General features: G+C 37.4%; 1 protein-coding gene across 2 annotated transcripts in view; it reads right to left on the bottom strand.

Annotated features, from left to right (window-relative positions):
- Nucleotides 1–20,926, bottom strand: part of LOC135247708 (integrin alpha-M-like) — a 157,874-nt gene that overhangs the window by 37,778 nt on the left and 99,170 nt on the right. For both annotated transcript variants that reach the window (XM_064321478.1, XM_064321479.1), the window contains exons 13-20: nt 17,715–17,855; nt 13,526–13,723; nt 13,286–13,416; nt 13,024–13,178; nt 10,908–11,074; nt 9,940–10,062; nt 8,535–8,605; nt 3,838–3,979 (exon numbers count right to left, since the gene is read on the bottom strand). In XM_064321478.1, coding sequence (XP_064177548.1) covers nt 3,838–3,979; nt 8,535–8,605; nt 9,940–10,062; nt 10,908–11,074; nt 13,024–13,178; nt 13,286–13,416; nt 13,526–13,723; nt 17,715–17,855 — 1,128 coding nt within the window. The remainder of the gene's footprint in view (nt 1–3,837; nt 3,980–8,534; nt 8,606–9,939; nt 10,063–10,907; nt 11,075–13,023; nt 13,179–13,285; nt 13,417–13,525; nt 13,724–17,714; nt 17,856–20,926) is intronic.

Genomic DNA, 20,926 nt, shown 5'->3' with positions numbered 1-20,926 from the left:
GCCATACACAAGGGGTTCTATGATATTATTTGTTCAAAATGAGGTGGTAGACATGTTGAAAAAATTAGTCGAACAGAATGGCTGTAATAAATTTTTCAAAGTTGCAATTTTGCCGGTGGTGCGTGCAAGTTGTATGCACGTTGTGAATAATAAATTGGCAGACAATAAATTATAAATAATAAATGCTTGACCTTATACAATAGATCATGGAATTCTACTGGACAGACTCAAGGCCTGTGTTGAACTTCATGGACAGGCACGCGCATGGTTTAGATACTTATGTGACCAGAAGCAGTTTGTTAAATTGAAAGAAGAGTCCAGCTATTCAACAATGAAATATGGTATTCCACAAGGAGTAGTGCCAGTACTTTTCTCATTATATATTCTACCCCTTGGCAATATTATCCAGGCACATGGCATAGTTTCACTGCTATGCGGATGATACTCAGATATCCAGTTGAGAGCAAAAGTTTACATACACCTAGGCCAAAGTTATTCAAACTCACATTTCATGTTACCATACATCACCTGTGTTAAGTCAATTAGGGTATCTACTTTATTTCCGTAAAAGGTCATTTCAAAATAATAGCTAAGAGATTTATTTAGGTGACAATATATTTCCCATCAGTGGCATCACTAGGGTTGGTATCTAAATATGTTGTAATATTTACGATTACAGGTAAGAGGGATATATAAATGTTTCAACCCCCCCGACCTGTTGTTTTTACCTCTTTTGGGGGGTCCAAGTCTTAATTAGGGGGGCCAGACCCCTCCAATCCCCTCCGTAATTCGAACTCTGAGGTTCTTGTTCACCTCCCTGACCAAGGCCCTTCTCCCCTGATTGCTCAGTTTGACCAGGCAGTCAGATCTAGGAAGAGTCCTGGAGGTTCCTAACTTCTTCCTCTTAAGAATGATGGAGGCCACTGTGTTCTTCGGGACCTTCAATGCCGCAGAAATATTTTTGTACCCTTCCCCAGATCTGTACCTCAACACAATCCTGTCTCTGAGGTCTACAGACAATTCTTTCAACTTCATGGCTTGGTTTTTGCTCTGACATGCATTGTCAACTGTGGGACCTTATATACAGGTGTATGCCTTTCCAAATCATGTCCAATCAATTGAATTTACCACAGGTGGATCAATCACGTTGTAGAAACATCTGACATATGATCAATGGAAACAGGATGCACCAGAGCTCAATTCTGTGTGTCATAGCAAAGGGTCTCAATACTTTAAAAAATTTATTTAATCAATTTTAGAATAAATCTGTAACGTAACAAAATGTGGAAAAAGTGAAGGGATCTGAATACTTTCCGAAGGCACTGTATTCAGTGAGAAGTTCAATCCATTGTGTAGTGTTTAGTTTCTTTCTTGTTTTCCACTTGAGGAGGATGGTTTTTGGCAATAGTTATGGCAATGACAGTAATTCGGATGAGGTGACTGGGAATAATGGTTGTTGACACATCTCCGAGTAGACTGAGGGGTGTGGAGAGTGGAATTTATCAGCCTAGACGAGATAACAGTCTATTCATTGCTTATTGCCAGAAATTAAGTACAGGTGGACACTGCCAAATTGCATGAATATAGTCATCTGGGGTGTGGGTGGGACAGAGTGAACAAGTTCCTGATTCCAAAAAAGGTGAATTATTATTATTATTATTATTATTATTATTATTATTATTATTATGTGTATTCTGTGGTTTATTTTATATTGAATAAGTTGCAAGTTAGTACTGGTAGTCATCCAGTTTTTTTTCAAGTCATCCAGATATTTTCAAGTCCAAGTAGCTGAGCAGTTTATATAATTTTGAAAGGATTTTTGTGGAATTTGATATTTTAAAAATGTCTTCTTCTAGAGCAGGAGGATGTAAATAATATTGTGTTATATTGATTTTTGATGTATGTGATAATGGATTTAAGTTGATGATATTGAAGAAAGGATTTGTTGCCAATATTTTCCTTCTGGACCAGGTCCTCAAATGTCATAAAAGTATTGTTTTGAATAAAGTGCTGAAGTTGTGCAATGCTTGTTTCCAATATGTGAAGTACAGTGTTTTTTTTTTTGTTTTTTGTTTTTACAGTGGTTAAGTACAAAGTGAGGGTTATTCCACAATTGAGTGTATTTGCATGGTGCCATTGGTGATCTAGTGACTTTGTGAGCTTTCCACCAACCTGTCACAGCCATTATATTACATTACTGGAATTTAGCAGACAATCTTATTCAGAACGACCTGCACAACTGTTTACAGAGCCGTTGCTATGGCAATGCTTTTGAGACAGTTATGGCGTTTAATGGGAGGGTTGATAAATGGGAGGTCCGAGATGTTTATGTCTTTGCATGTTATCCATGTGTTACTTTGCTCCATAGGGTGGATACAATTGGTGATAACTTGTAGCTTAGTAGTGGATTGAAATTTGAATGGGCCAGGTCTGACAGCTTGGTGCAAATATTAATACTAAGATACCTGATAGTGCCAGTGGATAAAGGAATGGGTGGAATTTGGGCTGCCGAATCCCAACTCTCTTTTCTAAGTGGTAATATAGTGGATTTAGACCAATTGAAAGAATAATTTGATATTTTGGTAAATGTGTTTATTAGTTTAATGACTTCTTCAAGTGACGTCTGTGGATTTTGTAGATGAAGCAGTACGTCATCTGCGTATAAGCTGATTTTAAGGTGTATGTTGAGAATTTGTATTCCTTCGATACAATTACTTTGCCATACGACAGCCACTAATGGTTCGATAAAGAACGCTAGCCAGTTAATGCTAATTCCAAAAGCAGAAATGACACAGATTTAACACATACCTGTGGCTACCCATAGTTTGTGAGCTGGAGCATGACACTGCATTTTTGATTGCTTATTGTATTCCTTGTATCCCTTAGTGTTCCTTTAATCTGATGTTTGAGCTTTAGTTAGTCAGCAAATACTTAATAAAGGGACATTATATGATATTAATGCAGTAGCGTTCATTATAAGTTTGGTCAGCTCTCCAATGTAAAACAGCGAGATAACTGACTAATTTGATATGGAACAATGAACATTAATAAATTCCTTTTCACAATTTGTTTTGTGTATTTAAATTGTGTTAAATTGGTCTGCCTTTGCTCAGTAATTAGCTAGTTATATCAATGTGATCCGTTAATTTTTGAGTAAGAGCGCTACTGCAAGTAGCTAACATTAGCTATATTTAGAAATCGAACTTTCTATTTCTGGTTAATGTTAGCTTAATGTATGGGTTTATACTTGCTAACTTATATACTTGCTAATATGTTATGGTTTCAGACCGTATTGTTAGCTAGATGTATTATATGTACAGTATGTCTATACAGTAGGTCACAGACTTCAAGCAGTCATTGCATGCAAAGTATATGCATGTCAAGTACTGAACATGACTACTTCCATTTACATAACACTAATGTGTCCCAAATTTTACGGTGCCCTAATGTGGGGGGGGGGGGGGGGGTTTATTTCAACCATAACGGAGCTCATATTATATTACACTTACAAAACGTTACACAGAATTTCTGCAAATATGTAATAATCTAAAAAGTATTATATTATCAACATCAAAATTAAGCCAATTTACAACTAATTTCAACCATATTCCTCACACAATCTAATCAATTACCTTGTTTCCTTAATTTATTTCAGGGAAATCCACCTGTTTTTCCATCTTGCCATTTCAGCATTTATGCAATCACTCAAAACACTTCTTAAAAATTAAATGTTTAACATTACACCAACTGTTCTGAAGTGTCAAGATAACTTCCCACATACTTAATGCTTAATTATAATTCATTAATTAATATCAAATATTGCCTTGTACAGATTACCTCTTCAACTTCCATCTTGGAAAAGGATAGCCCAGGAGGGTAGCGGAAGGTGATGCTGGTATTATAGGAGTCATCCCCATGATTGAACAACTTCCCTGTCACATTGAAATAGTCTTGGTCAACCACTAGCAGAGTGGAAGTCCTAAGGGGAAGAAACAATATGGTGTTTTGACTTACAGAACAAACAAATGCATCTATGACAAAAAACATATAAACATATTTGATATAATAAATAGCTTAGATTTACACCACACTCCAAGTTATGTTACTGATTTGTGCAATTTGTGTCTATTTAGATAAGATCAAAACAATATACAAAGATAAAGATACAAAGTATCAGTAACCTCCAAAGAACGAAAAAAAGACGAACATGAATTGCAATAGCTACATTTGTGTTTTCCTGTCAGGTATGGGAAGTTTCCATTATAAGTATTCCAAACATGTATTTTAAAAACCTTTATATTTCAAAAAGAGGTATGACTGTATTTTCAAAATACATCCTGGTCTCTCTATAAGGAATTCAATTCAGCCCCTTGTTATGTAGCACTTCAGCTGGATACTTATTTAATCTTTTCAACTCGAACAGATATTTTTTTGGTTTTCAGAAACATCTATATTCTAGTCAATAGTATCAGTTATTAAGGAGATATTACTACTATTATTTGTTTATCCTTTTCAATTTAATACTGTGACCAGTGGTATAGTATTATAACAGAATATATGGCAATATACCTGATAAACTGATTCCTACCCCATGCCCTTGATAGTTAATGTTACTATCCCTCCAATAGTATGGGAGCAGCAGAGTGAAATTTGTTATTTTTGCTACGCACTTAAAGGGATCTTTCACTTTGGTACAACACAAGTCATTTTGTAGAGCCTACCCCATTGTATTTACATGTGTGCATACTAGCAACATGAGCTGTCCCTGCTGACCATCAATTGCATTGCAATTCCTCTCTGGTGTCAGGCTCCCAATTATCTAGCACACATTTCGGGACATAACCAAAATTTATAGTTTTAAAGCACAAACTATCTATGCATTGATGAAAGTACTAATGTCAATATGTCGTGGGGTATATATATATATATATATATATATATATATATATGATATACATATTACAATACATATTACAACAACTGTTGTTCTGTTGAGTCCCCCCATTTTCAGCTATGCAGCGGCGACTGGTGAGCTGAAAAGTGGTGGGGCGCAAAACTTTCCTTTAAACTAATCATTGACTGAAACTGTATTAATTAATTTTCAGTGATTAACAAGCATGCAAACAATCTGACTAATCAATTGGAAAGTGATACACAGCTTCTTCGCATTGTGTTAGAGAGGTTAAATGATAAATGCGATTTAGAAAAACCTGTTTTAATCACTAAGCAGTGGTGGAAACTTCCCCTGATTTTCCTTGTGTATCAATACAATTAATCCACAAAATAGGCTACTCAATACTATCATATATAGCCAGCTCTCCCCAAATAGGCAGTTTTAGCGAGTTTTAGCCTATATTTATTTTCATTTGCAGTACGAAATTGTGCCCATTCTTAATCAACATTATTTGCGGATATATGCACTGCTTTCTCCACACTCGTATTCATGGCAAATATCAGCAATGCATAGATTGTAAACAATCTTGAAGTGCAGGTTTTGTTTTTGCTGGTTATTCTGAAAGCTAACACGGTAGATAAAAGACTGGTGTATCTTGTTTGTTAAGTGTAGGCTACTTGGTGATTAAAACTGATTTTTGACGAATAAATTGAATTTATGATTTAATCCCCCTAGCACGGTATGAAGACACTGTGTGTTAGGCTACTTGCCATTTGATTAGTCCGATTGTTGGCACGCTTGATAATAAAGGCAAATTAATGAAAACAGGTTGAGATCAATGATTAGTTTAAAGGAAAGTTTTGCGCCCCACCAATTTTCAGCTCACTAGTCGCCGCTGCAGCTATGTAAAAGGAAGTTAATGGATGACTGACAGGTGTTAACTGTTTCTCAGATGTTTCTTTTGTACAGATTGTTCACACATAAACAAGCAGTGAGTGTGTAGTCTTGGTTTTAGACTTTGATTTAATCTGTGGAGAGAGCATTTGGAGTCAGAAGACCACAGGACTAACTATGGCTGAAAAACAACTACTGTAAGTCGATAAGACAAAATTAATTAAGAAAGATACCATAGAAGCTTGGTATATCAAGTCTATCAGCAGTTCAGAGAGTCTTGAAACCACTGGCAGATGGCATACAGGTCAGCTAGATAAGACAACTGCAGTTGATGACAGACAAATTCTAAGAGCTGTGAAGAAAAACCCTAAAACACTGATCAACTGTAATTGGCTGCAGTAAAGGCACGGAAAGGCATTTCCAAAGAACACACCAAAGGTGATATCAATGGGTCGTAATCTTGATGCAGTTCTTGGCTATCCAAACAAACGTTAGACTTGATTTTGATTTACCCTGATTTTGATATAATTTCATCAAGTAACTTTCTTTTGCACAGCTAAAAATGGGGTGACACAATGATGGTACTCAATGGTAAAACATATGCAAGTAAATACCATGAAATAAAGGCTAGTTGCTTAAAGTTACAATCTCGAAGATCTCCGTTTCGTTCTCTTTGGCGGTACCAATGGCGAGAAGCGGTAATTGCAGGTGTGTTTTTGGACCTCACTTCCCAGAGATCCAACCGGATCCAACCAGTGTCGCCTGTGTGACGTCAGCCAGTTGGCACCTGGGCCATGCCAACTATAACACTTAATATTTACTAAATAAAAAATGGTTGTTATAAAAGTAACGTTATGTACATACTCATTCATTGTCTAACATTAGGCTAACTTAAGCTGTGCAAGTTGCATCCCGTCTCGTTGCGAATCATTGATCTGAAGTGGCCTTTAGTTAGTTACATTGCAACGTTGCAACCAGGTAGCGTTGCATTCCAGAGACGGGTTGCGAGGTCGGTACCGGTCGATAGCGTTAGCTAGCGTTTTTTCTATTTGTTAGCTGACATTAGATTATGTTAATTACATTAGCTAGCTAGCTAGCTAATGCAACGTTGCCTGATATGAGAGATGGCTACTGTGCGCAACGTTGTCTAAACTAATGTTGCCTTTCTTGACATGGTCCGGTAGCTAGCGTTAGCTGTGCAAATAGCTATGTAATTTAGCGTTACATTGTCATCAAATGTAATACGAAATCTACATCAACAAATAATATGACCTCTCATGTTACACAAATACTTTTTAGGGTTCCATAACACCCTGTTGCCTAGAATAAAATAAATTATTTGCTTCTGGCAACTGAGGACAACCAGCTACTTTCACATGGGTCATAACAGTGGCCTAGCCAATGTCCTGACTTGAACCCAATAGAGATGTTGTGGCAGGACCTAAAACAAGCAGTTCATGCTTGAAGACCTATCAATTTGTCTGAATTAAGGCAGTTCTGCAAAGAAGAAGAAAAGGGATAAAATTCCTCCACAGTGATGTGATATCAAATATCAAATAATAGGAAGCATTTGGTTGCAGTTATTGCAGTTAAAGGTGGTACAATCAGTTATTCAGTTTAAGGGGGCAATTACCTTTTTCACATTAGTGTGATTGTTACGACCTGGTCTAGGGTCAGGCCGTAACAGGGTGAATGAAAGGGAAATGAGTAGGGAAATGTACTACGAACCGATAAATAACTCCGGTCCCTATCTGCCTATCCAAATATAACTGGTTGCTGGCTAGTCTTCAGAGGCTGCTGGGCACGGGGCGACTTTGAACGCTGAACTTTGGACAATTAGCTGATAGTTGGAAACTACAAGCCCGAATAGCGTACCCCCTTCGGAGCGTTAGATCTCCACCCAGGGTAGCTTCAAAAACAATAAAAGAAATAACAAAACAAAATAACAAACTTGTGCCCCGATGGAAGGATTTTTAGTCCAGCTAGGAACACACTAACTAACCGGAGCACTATACGGAAAGAGCAACACATGAGTTGAAGTCAAAAACGAGCATACGGTCAAACATGAAATCCAATCAGCAAACAAAGCAGAGGGGCTAGGTGAGAATCGGAATTGAATACAAGAGCGAATGGTCAGAAAAACAAAATCACAGGGCAAACAAACTAGAAGGGCTAAGGAAAGAATCGGAGTTGAAGGAAACGAGTCAATGGTCATACACAAGATCAAATCAGCAAACAAACCAGAAGGGCTAGATGGGAATCGGAGTCAAACAAAGATAGGGTCAAATATGCGAAGTCAAACGAAGCAATCACTAATCACACCACACCAACCACGAGTTTGAAAAGCTAGTCTCTGCTGGTAGGCAGTAAACGGCAGCTTTTTCAAGCCAAGCAACCGGATACAGAAACAACCAATCAGATGATGACCGGAACAAAGAAACACACGCAAAAGTAACAAATGTAAACACAAACTGGGGTCATAAGAGTGATAACTTTTGATAACTTTTTCATAACATAAATTATAATTTTAAAAACGTGTTTTGTGTTTACTCAAGTTCCCTTTGTCTAATATTACATTTTGTTGAAAGAACTGAAACCGTTCAGTGTGACAAATATGCAGTAATAGAGGAAACCAGGATGTATAACCTGTATACATCATGGCAATGTATATAGGTTATACCACACATGATAATACTAGTTTCATAGTACAACACAGTTTCACAATTATTGTTTAGCAGATACATACGTGGAATTAACGTCCAGCTCCAGCTGAGAGATACAGGTCTCATTCCCTTTACAGTTCTTTTCGAATGGAACCTGGTGTGTAGAGAATAAGTTAATAACAATATTGACATTCTCAGAACACCCTTCACAAAATATACTGATGTCTCCAAGGTATTTGTTAATACTGTCAGTTATTCAGTTTTGAGTTCCCACCAGCTTTCACAACAGCCATATGTATTTGGACCCCTTGACATGAGTAATGTCAACATTCTGAACCAAGATCCTTTCACATCCCATCCCAACAAGTTATTCTATACCAGACGTCAGCAAGTATATAAAAGTGATTGTTCATTTCCTGGAGTATTTCTATATCATTTCAGTTGTTGTCTGTGCATGTTTTCAATTGGCCCATTTTTTATGTACAATGATGGATATTTTGATTGCTTACAGAAGTTTCTAACAACCAGCTGGGTTTACAATGTCAGGTGTGTGGGCATTCAAGCATCCCAATTTAAAGCAAAAGCATGTGGTCACTTTATTAGGTACACCTGCTCATCAATACAAATAGCCTGCTCCAAACAGCAAACCAAGTGGCTCCTACTCAATACATAGAACGTGCAGACATGGGAAAGAGGTTTAGTTGTTGTGTGATCAAACAGTAGAATGAGCAAGAAGCATGATAAAAGCAACTTTGACTGTGGTAAGACAGCATGGTTGGTGACAGACATGGTGGTTCCAGCATCTCAGAAACTTCTGCCCTCCTTGTTCACACATTACAGACTCCAGAGTTTACAGAGAATGGTGTGATAAACAGGAAACATCCAGTGAGCAGCAGTTGTGTGGTTGGAAACACTTTGATGAGAGAAGTCAGAGTAGAATGGGCAGAATTATTCAACCTAACTGAAAGGCTACAAATGTTCAAACAACAGTTGTTTACAACAGTTTAGTGTAGAGGGGCATCTCTGAAAGTGCAATGCATCAAACCTTGAAGTGGATTAGCTACAACAGTAGAATACCACACCGGGAACCAGTACTGTCAGCTAAGAACGGGAAGATGAGACTACAGTAGGCAAGTGAACGCCAAAGCTGGATGATTAAAGATTGGAAAAATGTTGCCTGGTCTCACAAATATCCATTTCTGATGAAACATACAGATGAGTCAGAATTTGGCATAAACCACATGAATCCATTGATCCATCCTGCCTTGTGCAAACATTACGCTATTGAGTCAGCAAACAATTCAGCTGCTCTGGAGGCAAAAGGGGTCCTACCCAGGACTAAACAGGTGTACCCAATAAAGATGCCACTGAGTGTACATTCCAATGCAGTCATGTTTCCTGATTGGGGGATTTGTATATGGGTTGAGAATGCGCCACACAGTCTGCCACTTTGCCCGAACATCTAATAAAATCCCAGGGGAAATGTACCTCAATCAGAGTTACATTTTTGCTGTCAGTGTTGAGAACAGTATTGTGAATGTGTTGAGGGCTGTCAGATTGGGAAAAGTTGAGTTTAATGGTCATGGGTGACACAGTGTCTTTCACACAGTCCTGCAAAAAAAAGAGATTGAGCATTATTTTTCTGTTTCATTTCGTTTGCTTTTGTGTTTATATACATGGGATCAAACCCCACATAGACTGAGATATGGCACTATTGCTGAAGTACAGCAGTTACAAACTTAAGCTCTGTTTTGGGTGACAAAGACCCAGAGTCCACAGTGGTGGGAAACATTTGGCTGCATAACCCCAGGGGCTGGGAGGGTTTATGTCAGGCACACTTCCATGGGTTCCTCTCCGTAACATGCCAGGTACCCACAGGCTATCAATTGTTAATACCTTATTCAATTATTATTATAAAGGACTAAAATTTGAAAAGCATCAAGTGTGGAAATGCAAACTAAAAAGTACCATATGATACAAATTAACTTTGGCCTGACTCAGGTTTTCTGTCTTGCATTTGTCATCAGTGAGAGCTACACCTCTGCACATACCTCCTTTAATAATGTGCGGCCTGGACTGAAGAAAAAGTCAATAGCTTGTAGTGTGTGCATTGGAGGAATGCACATGCTTCAGCTAAAGGACTCCTTGAATGGGGTCAGTGTGATACAGTGGTAACTTACAGTGAATTTAAATTTACAGAAAAAAAGACATCAATTAAACTTTTCTGTAACAATGTAATTGCTATAACTGAAGGAACAATAAACTACACACCATATTAAATTGCACCAAGAATATTAGATGCAAAGGATATGATGACACATTTGACGGAATTGTTAATCTTCACCCTTCCCTACATTTTTCTTCTCATGATTAAATTTCTCTTTTCCTGTTTGTTCTGTTGACTTTTCATTTATTTCTCGGTACAATTTATCCCTAGCTCGCTCTTTCCATCTTACTGGCATGTAGAGAGAGTAGTTGAGGCAGGTCTGCCCTAGCTTCAGCTGCAGGGAAGAGTGATTTTTCCTGCTCCCTTTGTCGCTTGACTTGAGAAAGGCTCGACTCTTTTGTCTCACACTGTCTAGGTCAAGCTGGTAGGACACAGTCAGCCCTAGATCTGTTGACCCTGGAAAACAAAGAGACAGCACAGAAAACTTGAAATTTCTAAATATCCACCAAGTTTACATTTTTAATTAATAACGTTTAGTAAGTAATTTTTTTTTTGAGGGGAAAAAAATTTCCTAGAGCATGTTGAAAATTCAGGGAAAAGCACCCTGCGTTGCCGTACTATTTTAGAGAGAAATTGTTTGCTAATTTTCCCAAACCCTTGGACCAGTTTGCGTTGTTCAACATTTTGCAACGATAGGCCTGTGATGAGCAGTTTGGGTATTTGCTTAGTGAGAGGCAGATTTTGCATAAGATGTCAGTGCTAAAGCATATGATTTCAGTTTACCCAGTCTGTGCAGTCTGTAAAGGTTTAATTTACTGTTTCTTCAGGTATATGTTATTCAGTCAGTCAACATGAATGTATTAATGCTTTATTATGGATTTTTGCTATTTTGCTATTTTCCAGGATGCTTTGGAAGAGTAAATTGCTTCTCATGGACCTTGATGGAATGTCTTGTATGGATTCTTTCCTTTTTCTGTGTATGTTTGTTTCATGCATGGCATCAGCAATTATGAAGGGTGGGAAGCAAAAAATGAATAAATAATTAAACGGTGAGTCGATTAAAGAGAGCTGCTAGTGAAGTTTTTTAAATGTGTGCACTTGTATATATGTCCATTTTTCATGTGTATCCAGTGTTATTATTGGCTGATGTAACTACATTTCCAATGAAGGGACATTTTCTTTGTGGGCCTGGAGCATTTATGATGATGTAACCATAATAAAGAGAGAAAAACGCTTCTTCTCCAAGGCCCGAAACCAACCGCAACAACTTTTTCCTATGGCCATCTTAAATACTTTACTCAGCGCAACTTGAGTATGTTTGCCCTGATTTGGTGATGCCGAGTTAAGGTGTAGGGGAGAAGGGAAGGGGGTCAGACTCATTTATAACAAGGACTGGCCTACCTAACTAATGCATTCAAACTTAAAGGGAAATGTTAAGCGTGTAGCCATGCAGGGTCTCTGACCCCCAATATAGTGTCCTGTGTCTTCTGGTTTGTCTCTTCTGAGACAAACTCTGCAGGAGGTAAAACCCATTGATCATCAGCCGAGATTAGGGAATCAGAGGTTTTTGAATTGCCCCAATGACATTTGCTTAGATTCTTGTATAAAGCTGGGCAGCCCACATTCTTTGAAACAAATATGATATTGTATCAAATTCACCGTTTCCCTCTCTAAGGCCATAATCTAAGCACTACATAATTGACAATACATACAGAATAACAGAATTAAGCTAAAATCGAATCTGCCTTCTTACTGTCACTCATGGGCGTGCTTTTCATGGTACTGTTATCTTTAGATATCCAGCTAGCAACGTTAGGAGGGGTATTCAAATGTGATTGGTCAACATGATCTGTAGCTGTTGAATGAGGTGTGCTTTGTTAGGGTTAGAGTAAAAACCTACAGGATGGTAGATATGTGCCACAGCTACAGAAGTAGCTAACTAGTGCCAACTGTAGCTGTGAATTTTAGCTAGTTGTGGTTTTAATTCCAATTCAGCTGTTTTTTTTTTCTGGCATAAGGAAAGGTTTATCCCTTTCAACCAGCACTAGACAAAGCATGGAACAGGGAAATCACCCATCAGCATAGTGAAATATTCACATAGTTAGGCCTGCCTATAGCTAGGTGGAGCAGAACCACAAGCGGGTTATCAAGGGTATTTCTAGAATGGTGAAAGAGACTGAGACAGTGGATGAGGAAGAGATGGTTGCTCCCCCATATTTTGAACAGTGAATACACTGATTGTCAAAGATTCATCAAACAGATTCACAACTGGGTGTGGTGGTTCAGCTAAGATAACACCACGTGTTTTACTCTGGAACTCCAATGAAAGGCTTTTTGTATAGCAGCATGAAATTGTAACAGTGTATAAACATGGAATGCTTCAAAGGCACCCAATCCCAATTTACCTGTAGCATTATTCAATGCATTTTTCACCACAAAGCAGACTGCTAATGCGCCAACAGTTAAGATGTTCTCCTTCTCCTGACAGATAAATCTGTCAGTACTGATTTGCGGTTTGCTGAAGTAAAGTTGGGCAGAGACATTGACAACGGGCCTGGACCTACAGTGGTTTGATGGAAAAGGTTAATATGTTAATATGAACTGCATGGAGTATTCTAAAATATACAGAAAGAAAGATGAGTCACTTTCCAAAACTGTCAATCTCACCTAAATAGTACAACCTCTTCATATGCTCCCACTATGATGTCTGTCAGTCCATCTTCTCCCAAGTCCATCCTACCATCAATTGATTGTCCAAAGAACCTCAGTCCAGATGACACTTCCTGGGCTGCTATACGCTGTACATTAAATCACCAAAACAGATTACTTTATAAAATAATTGAAGTTGAGCTGCTATAAAAAACACTCAATATCTATGGCTAGGTTTTCAATATGTTTCTTTCTTACCTGGCAATATTCAAGTCGTATGCCCCTCTGCCTGTCTCCCAAATAAATATACACCGCCCCCTTCTGGTCACCCTCCAGCGGGGCCCCCACAGCCACATCCCTCAGACCATCTCCATTCAAATCTTCGAGTGAGGAGATGGAAGAAGCAAATCGGCCCTGAGATGCCACTGTAATACTTGCCTTTTCCTCCATCATAAGCTGAGGAAGACATGAAAGAGGAAAACCTATTGTCACTAACCAAAATACAGTGAATTCAAGTAGCAAGATATTTACAGTGTGCAAATGCAAAAAGGACATAGCAAAAACATTATGGATATTTAAGACTAGAATTTGATTGGCTAATGACTAACTTTTGTGATTGCTGATTTCCTCACCACAAGGAAGATGTAGAAGCTATTGAAAATGTACAAATAAGGGGAAACCATTTGTTTATTGGTACAACATGTAAAATATACAAGGACAGGCTTTTTATAAGTAAACTGTCCCATTACAACAATATTTACTATATTGTGTCCCTGTTGCAGTCGCACAACCTGACACATTAATGATCAATTTACTAATACTCACAGTCCAGGATAAAAAATGCTCTCATTTGCAAATTTTGCTATAAAATAAATTAGAAGTAATACAGTGCCCTCTATAATCTCTGGGACAAAGACACTTTTTCCCCTTGATTTTGCACTGTACTTCACAATTTTAGATTTGTAAAAAAAAAACACAAAAAAACAAAAACAAACAACTATTCACTTTTGGTTATAAGTGCAGATTCTCAGCGTTATTACACATTTTAGTTACACCATATAGAAATTACAGGGCATTCTATGTATAGCCCCCTATTTCAAGGCACCATAATGTTTGGAACATTTTAATGCTATGTAAATGAAAGTAATCATGTTTGGTACTTTGTCGCATATCCTTTGCATGCAATGACTGCTTTAAGCCTGTGAACCACAGATATCACTATGTACTGAGTATATTCACTGGCGATGCTCTGCCAGGCCTGTACTGAAGCCATCTTCAACTCCTATACTCCGGCTTGGTTTTTGGGCTAGTTGCAATTTTCTTTTAAGCATATGTAATGCATGATCAACTGGATTCAGATTGGGTGAATGACTTGGGCAGTCAAGTGTCCTTTGAAAACATCCTCTGTTGCTTTATCAGTATGTTTGGGATCATTGTCTTGCTGTAGGACGGAGGCCATCCAATGAGTCTGGAGGCAGTTGCTTGAACCAGAGCAGATGTTTCTGTGCACTTCAGAATTAAATCTGTTGCTGCTATCAGTAAGTAAATGCGATGATATGAAAACTTTCAATTATGCTGACCTAAAAAAACGCTATTCCAAAAGCAAAATTAGACATGTTATACATCGTTAGAAAGCTTATACTCTCACCTACTGAATAAATTAATTGTAAATCAAGCCAAATTACACTAAAAAGGGCGACAACGCCGTAAGCAGCAGGTGTGGTATTACGCACAGCTATTTTTGAAGATAGCCCAGGCGTCACAAATGCGCGTAGCCTATATTTCTCAAACGGATTGTCCAAGACAATATATGACCACTCATTCGCAAAAGGGACATCTCTACGCGTAAAACCAGTGGTAAGATTGTATATTTATTCAATGTTTAGTCCCAGATATTGAATGTAGAATGACATGGCATAATTTTAAAAAACTTTTTCTCATTTATTTTGTTATTCAGTGAGCAGAGTTTTCACTGCTGTATTGGCATATCTTAGGGCTATTGTCGGGTTTATCTTGTTGATATGACAGAATACGATTTTTTAGTGGTGAAATAATATTTTTATTAATGCCAAGATAGACAATATTGTCCATTATGTCATGGGTGGGGAGTGTAGTTGTAGATGAGACTGCAGGGAGGGGGGCATGTTAAATGAACAACCAGAGTGACAATGGTGGCGCTGCAAAACTCCATATTCAGCATAGTTGTGGTGTATCGTCTACTTATGAAACTAAAACAACGCGTTTCTGTCCTTAACTCGTACTTTGGTTGCAGTAGCACTGAATGTCTGAGTTCAGTAATCTGGGCACGCCCGCATGCTGACCACTAGGGGGCTTGCACGAAGGGGTTAAGATTTGCCTTCACAAACCATGAAAAACAGCCCCAGACCAAGGGGTTTCCAGATACTTTTAGTCATTTGGTGTTTTGATGATGGTGGTGGAGTCTAACACGTCGACCCAAAATCTCCCATAGGTGTTCAATTAGGTGGAGATCTGGAGACTGCGAGGGCCAGAGCTTATGATTCACAGCGTTTTCATACTCATCAAACCATTCAGTGCCCCTCGTGCAAATGTTTGTCTCTTTATGGACGGCACTAAGTGTAAGTATAAAAACTAATCATCCAGTACCCGAGACAGTAAAGAACCAAATATGGATTGTTAATTTTCCTTAATTTTCTTTCTGAAGGAAACAAATGTAAAATTGAGAGCAACCTCACCATAGCTGGCTAGAGATTTGATCTGTGGGCTCACATTCCTCTTTTATATTTTCCACTAATATGATTATTGTATGGCTGTGCAACCTATATTGCTTCACTGCTTGATGTTCAGTTAACTGAAAAACCCTCTGCTGTTTTATACTGTTCTGCCTTTATCCTCTGTGCCTTCTACTGGTTCTGATGACTGTTGCCATGTTTGGGAAATAAAAGTTCTTTTTAACATACCTTTTATAGAACATGACCAAGATTATATCAGTGCTCAGCAAATTACTACATTCTTTGTTTCTAGTAGTTCTGCAGATATAGAAAACTCTTGGTGGAGTCACACATTACATAATCCCTAATGGGGTCCATGTTGCTATCTATCACTTGTCTAACCGCCTGCTCTCCATTTTTTTCTCCCCATCCTTGCCCCAAATCCCACCGTGGTCGCCTGGCCTCACCCACTATTCCAGACACAACCTCAGGACTGCCAGCAAGCTGCCGTTAATTTTTTAACATGAACATTAACATTGAACAATTGCCAAAGGACGATTGTCTCCCCCCTTGATTCTGGTTCCTCCCAAGGTCTGTTCCTTTCTGTCACACCTAGGGGGGTTTTCCTTGCCACCATCACCCTAGGTTTGGCCTAGTGAGGGTTTAGTCCTGGGTCCATTGTAAAGCATATTATGACAAATATTTGCTAAATTCACTATACAAATACATTTGATTCAATTTGTGTTCAATTTTCAGGAGTTCTTAAAGTCCTCATGGAAAGTGGCCAGTTACAATTAAGGCATACCTTGGGTAAGTTGATTCACATGTGCGTGAACGGATTTAACTGTACCAAAAGGACAGAATCCACGAATAGCTATTTTAACCGATTTGTGCTGTTTAACATATCCAGTGTAGATATTGTGTTCCTTGTACCACCTGCTTTTGCATGTAAAGAAAACCATTGCAATCCTTCAGTAAATCTGGCCCGTAATCTCTTACATCTTAGCAAAATGAAACAAGAATGATATGATTGAGGTGTTTAGATCTTCAAACGTTCAGTCAGCGGAAAAAAGGGGCAAAGGTAGAAATTGGTATTTTTCACCTATGCCTCCTAGTGTGGTCATAATGTAACAGCTTGTAATATACAACAGCATATATCGATAAACATCAAGTACCACATTATCTTTTACAAAAAATAAATTGTGGCACATTTCTATAGGTTGCTTCCAGGGAAAATAAAACCAAACATGTCTGTGACACAAAGTGAGAACCGTGCACTATTAAAACACCTGTGAAATTTGCACATCACGTACAAATAGAGGGTCATGTTAAAAGGAATGCACACTATCAAACAGAACAGTGTCAAATACATTTTGTGCAATTTAATTAACTAATGTGTTGCCACTATCAAATTAAAATTTGATTATCGTTTATGTAGATGTCCATTCTGTGACTGCTGTGATATAGTACGCACAAATTTTTTTCCATATGCTAGTAGTTATTGCAGCAATTTATTTGATGATGATTTTGCCTGTGGTATAGTTAACAGACACTATGGAATACAATTACAAAAATGTGCCTCTTGCTGTGTATGTTGCAGTCACAGTGTAAATATTGACCACCAATGTATGCTTCTCAGTTCTCTGTCATTTACCCTCTGGAAATAAGTACGGCTGACTCAAAGTCCTCAATACAAAAATGAATCAAAGAAATGAACTTGATTGCTTCAAATCACAGTATGAGAAAATAAACATTACCTCTCTAGTTAGTTGGTAGACAAACATCCTTCCTTCTCTGTGTGATTCATGATACAGTGGTGCACCCACAAGGATGAAATCGGTTTCATCATCTGAGTCAATGTCAACGGCACACAACTCTGCACCAAAATATTCACCAATCTGAAAAAAATACAAAGGTACTTTAGAAATCCCCTTCCCTAATTGAATTTACTTATGGGATAGTATACCAGAATCTGAAAAACAAATGCTTACTCACACATACAAAGCACTATAAGCCTTTAACACTTGCAAAATCTAGGCCTGCCATTAAAAGTACTGATATCAAAATTAGGCCAAGTTACAATACACAATATTGGTGATCTTAGCTAACACTAATTAAACATGCTGTATTCCAAAGCAATGCTGCTACCCAATGTTTTGTAAATTATTTCAAGTAACTTGCCCCTGTGTTTTTTCATCTTACCAACTGAAAACATTGTGGAAATTCAAACTTAAGTGTCACATGAAAGTAAAAAATGGCCACATGGAAGAACACATCATTTAAATGAAGGTTTTAAACACCTGATGAACACTTACACACCAGAAAGCATATGTTTATACTTGTCAAGTTCATTTAAAAAAATATACAAGCTCTCAATATCTTCAATATTTCTGATTGTAAAATACTCTAAATACTGTCCATACATAAGTACATACATACATCCACACATACATACATAGAATACTTCATTATCCCCATGACAACATTTTCCAAGCAGCATATAGTATTCACATTTACAAACACACATTTAAACAAATAAATACACATAATATTTAGGCCTATGATACTGAATCTTACAAACCTATCCAAACATGTTTTCCCCAATAATGTTCTATAGGCTTGATATTCAAAAGATGTTTTGCCAAATAAGACAATAGCATAATTTCTTCAACAATTTTTTTAATTGCTGTAAAACTGCTGAAAGATAAAAAATTAAAAAAAACACAGGGCCAAGTTGAAATGATAATACGTTGATAATAAAATATGTTGATAAGGGAAAAATATTCCAGTCCATTTTTAAAAAATATAAATCCAGCGGGTGTATTCTTTGAGCTGAACAGGCCATTTTGGGTGGGAACTGACATGTATTCACATTTTCTCATACTCTTTATTGATTGGTTAAGTAACCCAGAATGGGACAATCGCCCCTCCAATCTCCTGCCTACAATCCCTCTCCAGAAAAGTGAACAAACATTGTTTACATGAATGTACCGATACACTTTCATATGCTACAATATAACTTAACATAGAGCATCACATAAAATTAAGTTACCCCCTGCTCGTCTACTGCCTACTCAGACAAGGCTAACCCAGGGCCGGTTTATGTTAATGAAATATTTTAAAATAATTTCCGATTTTCACAGGAGGTCAGTTGTGACGTCACAACTGAGGGCATTTCTAAACTGACAATTTATCCTGCTGATTTTTTTTCTTACACAACATATATAGACATATATAGAAGGGAACTAGTTTAAAAGAACAAAACTTTGCAGCCCCAACATCTACGTTACAAGGTGCTCACTGGATAGCGCATTTGCGTATGGGACTCTTGGACGAGTGACAGTGCCAGGTTTACATCCCCCCTCAAGCAAAGCTCGAACTCATTACACTGGTTTGCTAGGTAACAAGAAATAAAATATTTAAACAATTGCTTTTGCATCTGTATAATCTTTGTAGGAAACTTATTTATATTACTGAAATCCAAATAAAATACATCCGCACTTTATGCAGTTCTGCTGTCGGCATTTTGTTAAAAAAAAATCTGCGGTGTGCCTCAGCCCGATAGGTAACGTATAGAAACTGACACAAGGTAATGACTTATTCATAGCAGGTATATCTATTTTCTTTAAGTCAAATTGGTCTCATTCACCACTGTGCCTATACTGGTAACTACATTTTAACTAGGCTACTGTAGCTATCCTGCAATGCCACATTTACAAATGAATGTTACCTAGCCTTATATATCCTCTACTGACATACAAACAATTGATAGGTCTGATGTGTACAATAGCCCATTAAAAACACTTCTATTCCAAATGTTTGAATCCATATCTATGTATTTCTTTTAGCTATAATATGTTTGCAAAAACACGTTACTCACATATACAAAGCACTGTCTAAATCATTCATTCAAATCTAGGCCTGTCAATAAAAGTATTTATGGATGTACAGTATGTACAATATTTTACAATCACAAATGTAGAAAAAAGAGCTTGTACATTTTGTAAAATTAACTTTAGAAGCAAGTATAAGCATATCCTTTTGTGTGTGTAAGTGTTCATCAGTTGTTTACCGATTGAGACAGGGTTTTTTGAATTAAATTGTGATGAGTCTAAGCTTTACAACGGTGTAGTTGTTGCAGCTGTGCACCTTGAATCAGTGACAAATAAAAGCAATAATTTAAAAGAATGCTATTTTTAGATGCTGGCATCTAATTGAGACTATAAAAGATTAATTCAGTGGCACTGAAGCAGAGTGATACGTAACTGGTTGTTTGAGAAACACAGAAATAAAGGTGGCCATGAAACATATTAGTTGCTAGTTATTTGTTAATAATTGCCAGCTAGCTAACTAATAAAAATGTTTTTATTTAAATTTTTGGAGTACATTAAACTTATGGATATTTTTATTCAAACAAACATATAGGCTAAATCTGAAAGAATGGCTTAAAATTTATGAAAGTTTACAGAGTGAAACACAGGAAGTTTGTGTCTGCCCAAAGGTGTTTGTACCCAAGTGCCAAAGTATCCGTCTCTCCTCTGGCATTTAAGGACACAGCCAACACTTTTGTTTCATATAAATGCCCATGTTCTTTTTTTATTGCACTTTCAAAAATGTCAGCCAATTGTGTTATGGCTATGTCTGTACACTGTAAAAAGACATTTTATGAGATTGCAATCACTGAATTATAAGCGATTAATTTCCTAATTAGACAGTGAAATGATAAATAAAATAATGGTTTTATCTCTATGAATAAATTGTACAAAAATATAACAAACTAAGGAAAAAACAATACAGAAACAATGAAGTGATGAATTAGCCTAATCGTTAGAGGTGTGACAGAATACCACTATCTGTTCAAGTCCAAAAATATTTGTATTTTTAGGCTATTTGCATTTGGTTGAAAACTCAATAGGTATGATTAAATGCATGAGCAATACAATGACAAGTTATGATCCCAGTCACAAGC

Source organism: Anguilla rostrata, chromosome 2, assembly GCF_018555375.3.
Source record: "Anguilla rostrata isolate EN2019 chromosome 2, ASM1855537v3, whole genome shotgun sequence".
NCBI classification, from domain to species: Eukaryota; Metazoa; Chordata; class Actinopteri; order Anguilliformes; family Anguillidae; genus Anguilla; species Anguilla rostrata.
Note: the sequence above shows the minus strand (reverse complement) of the source record. Positions and strands in the feature narration are given on the sequence as shown.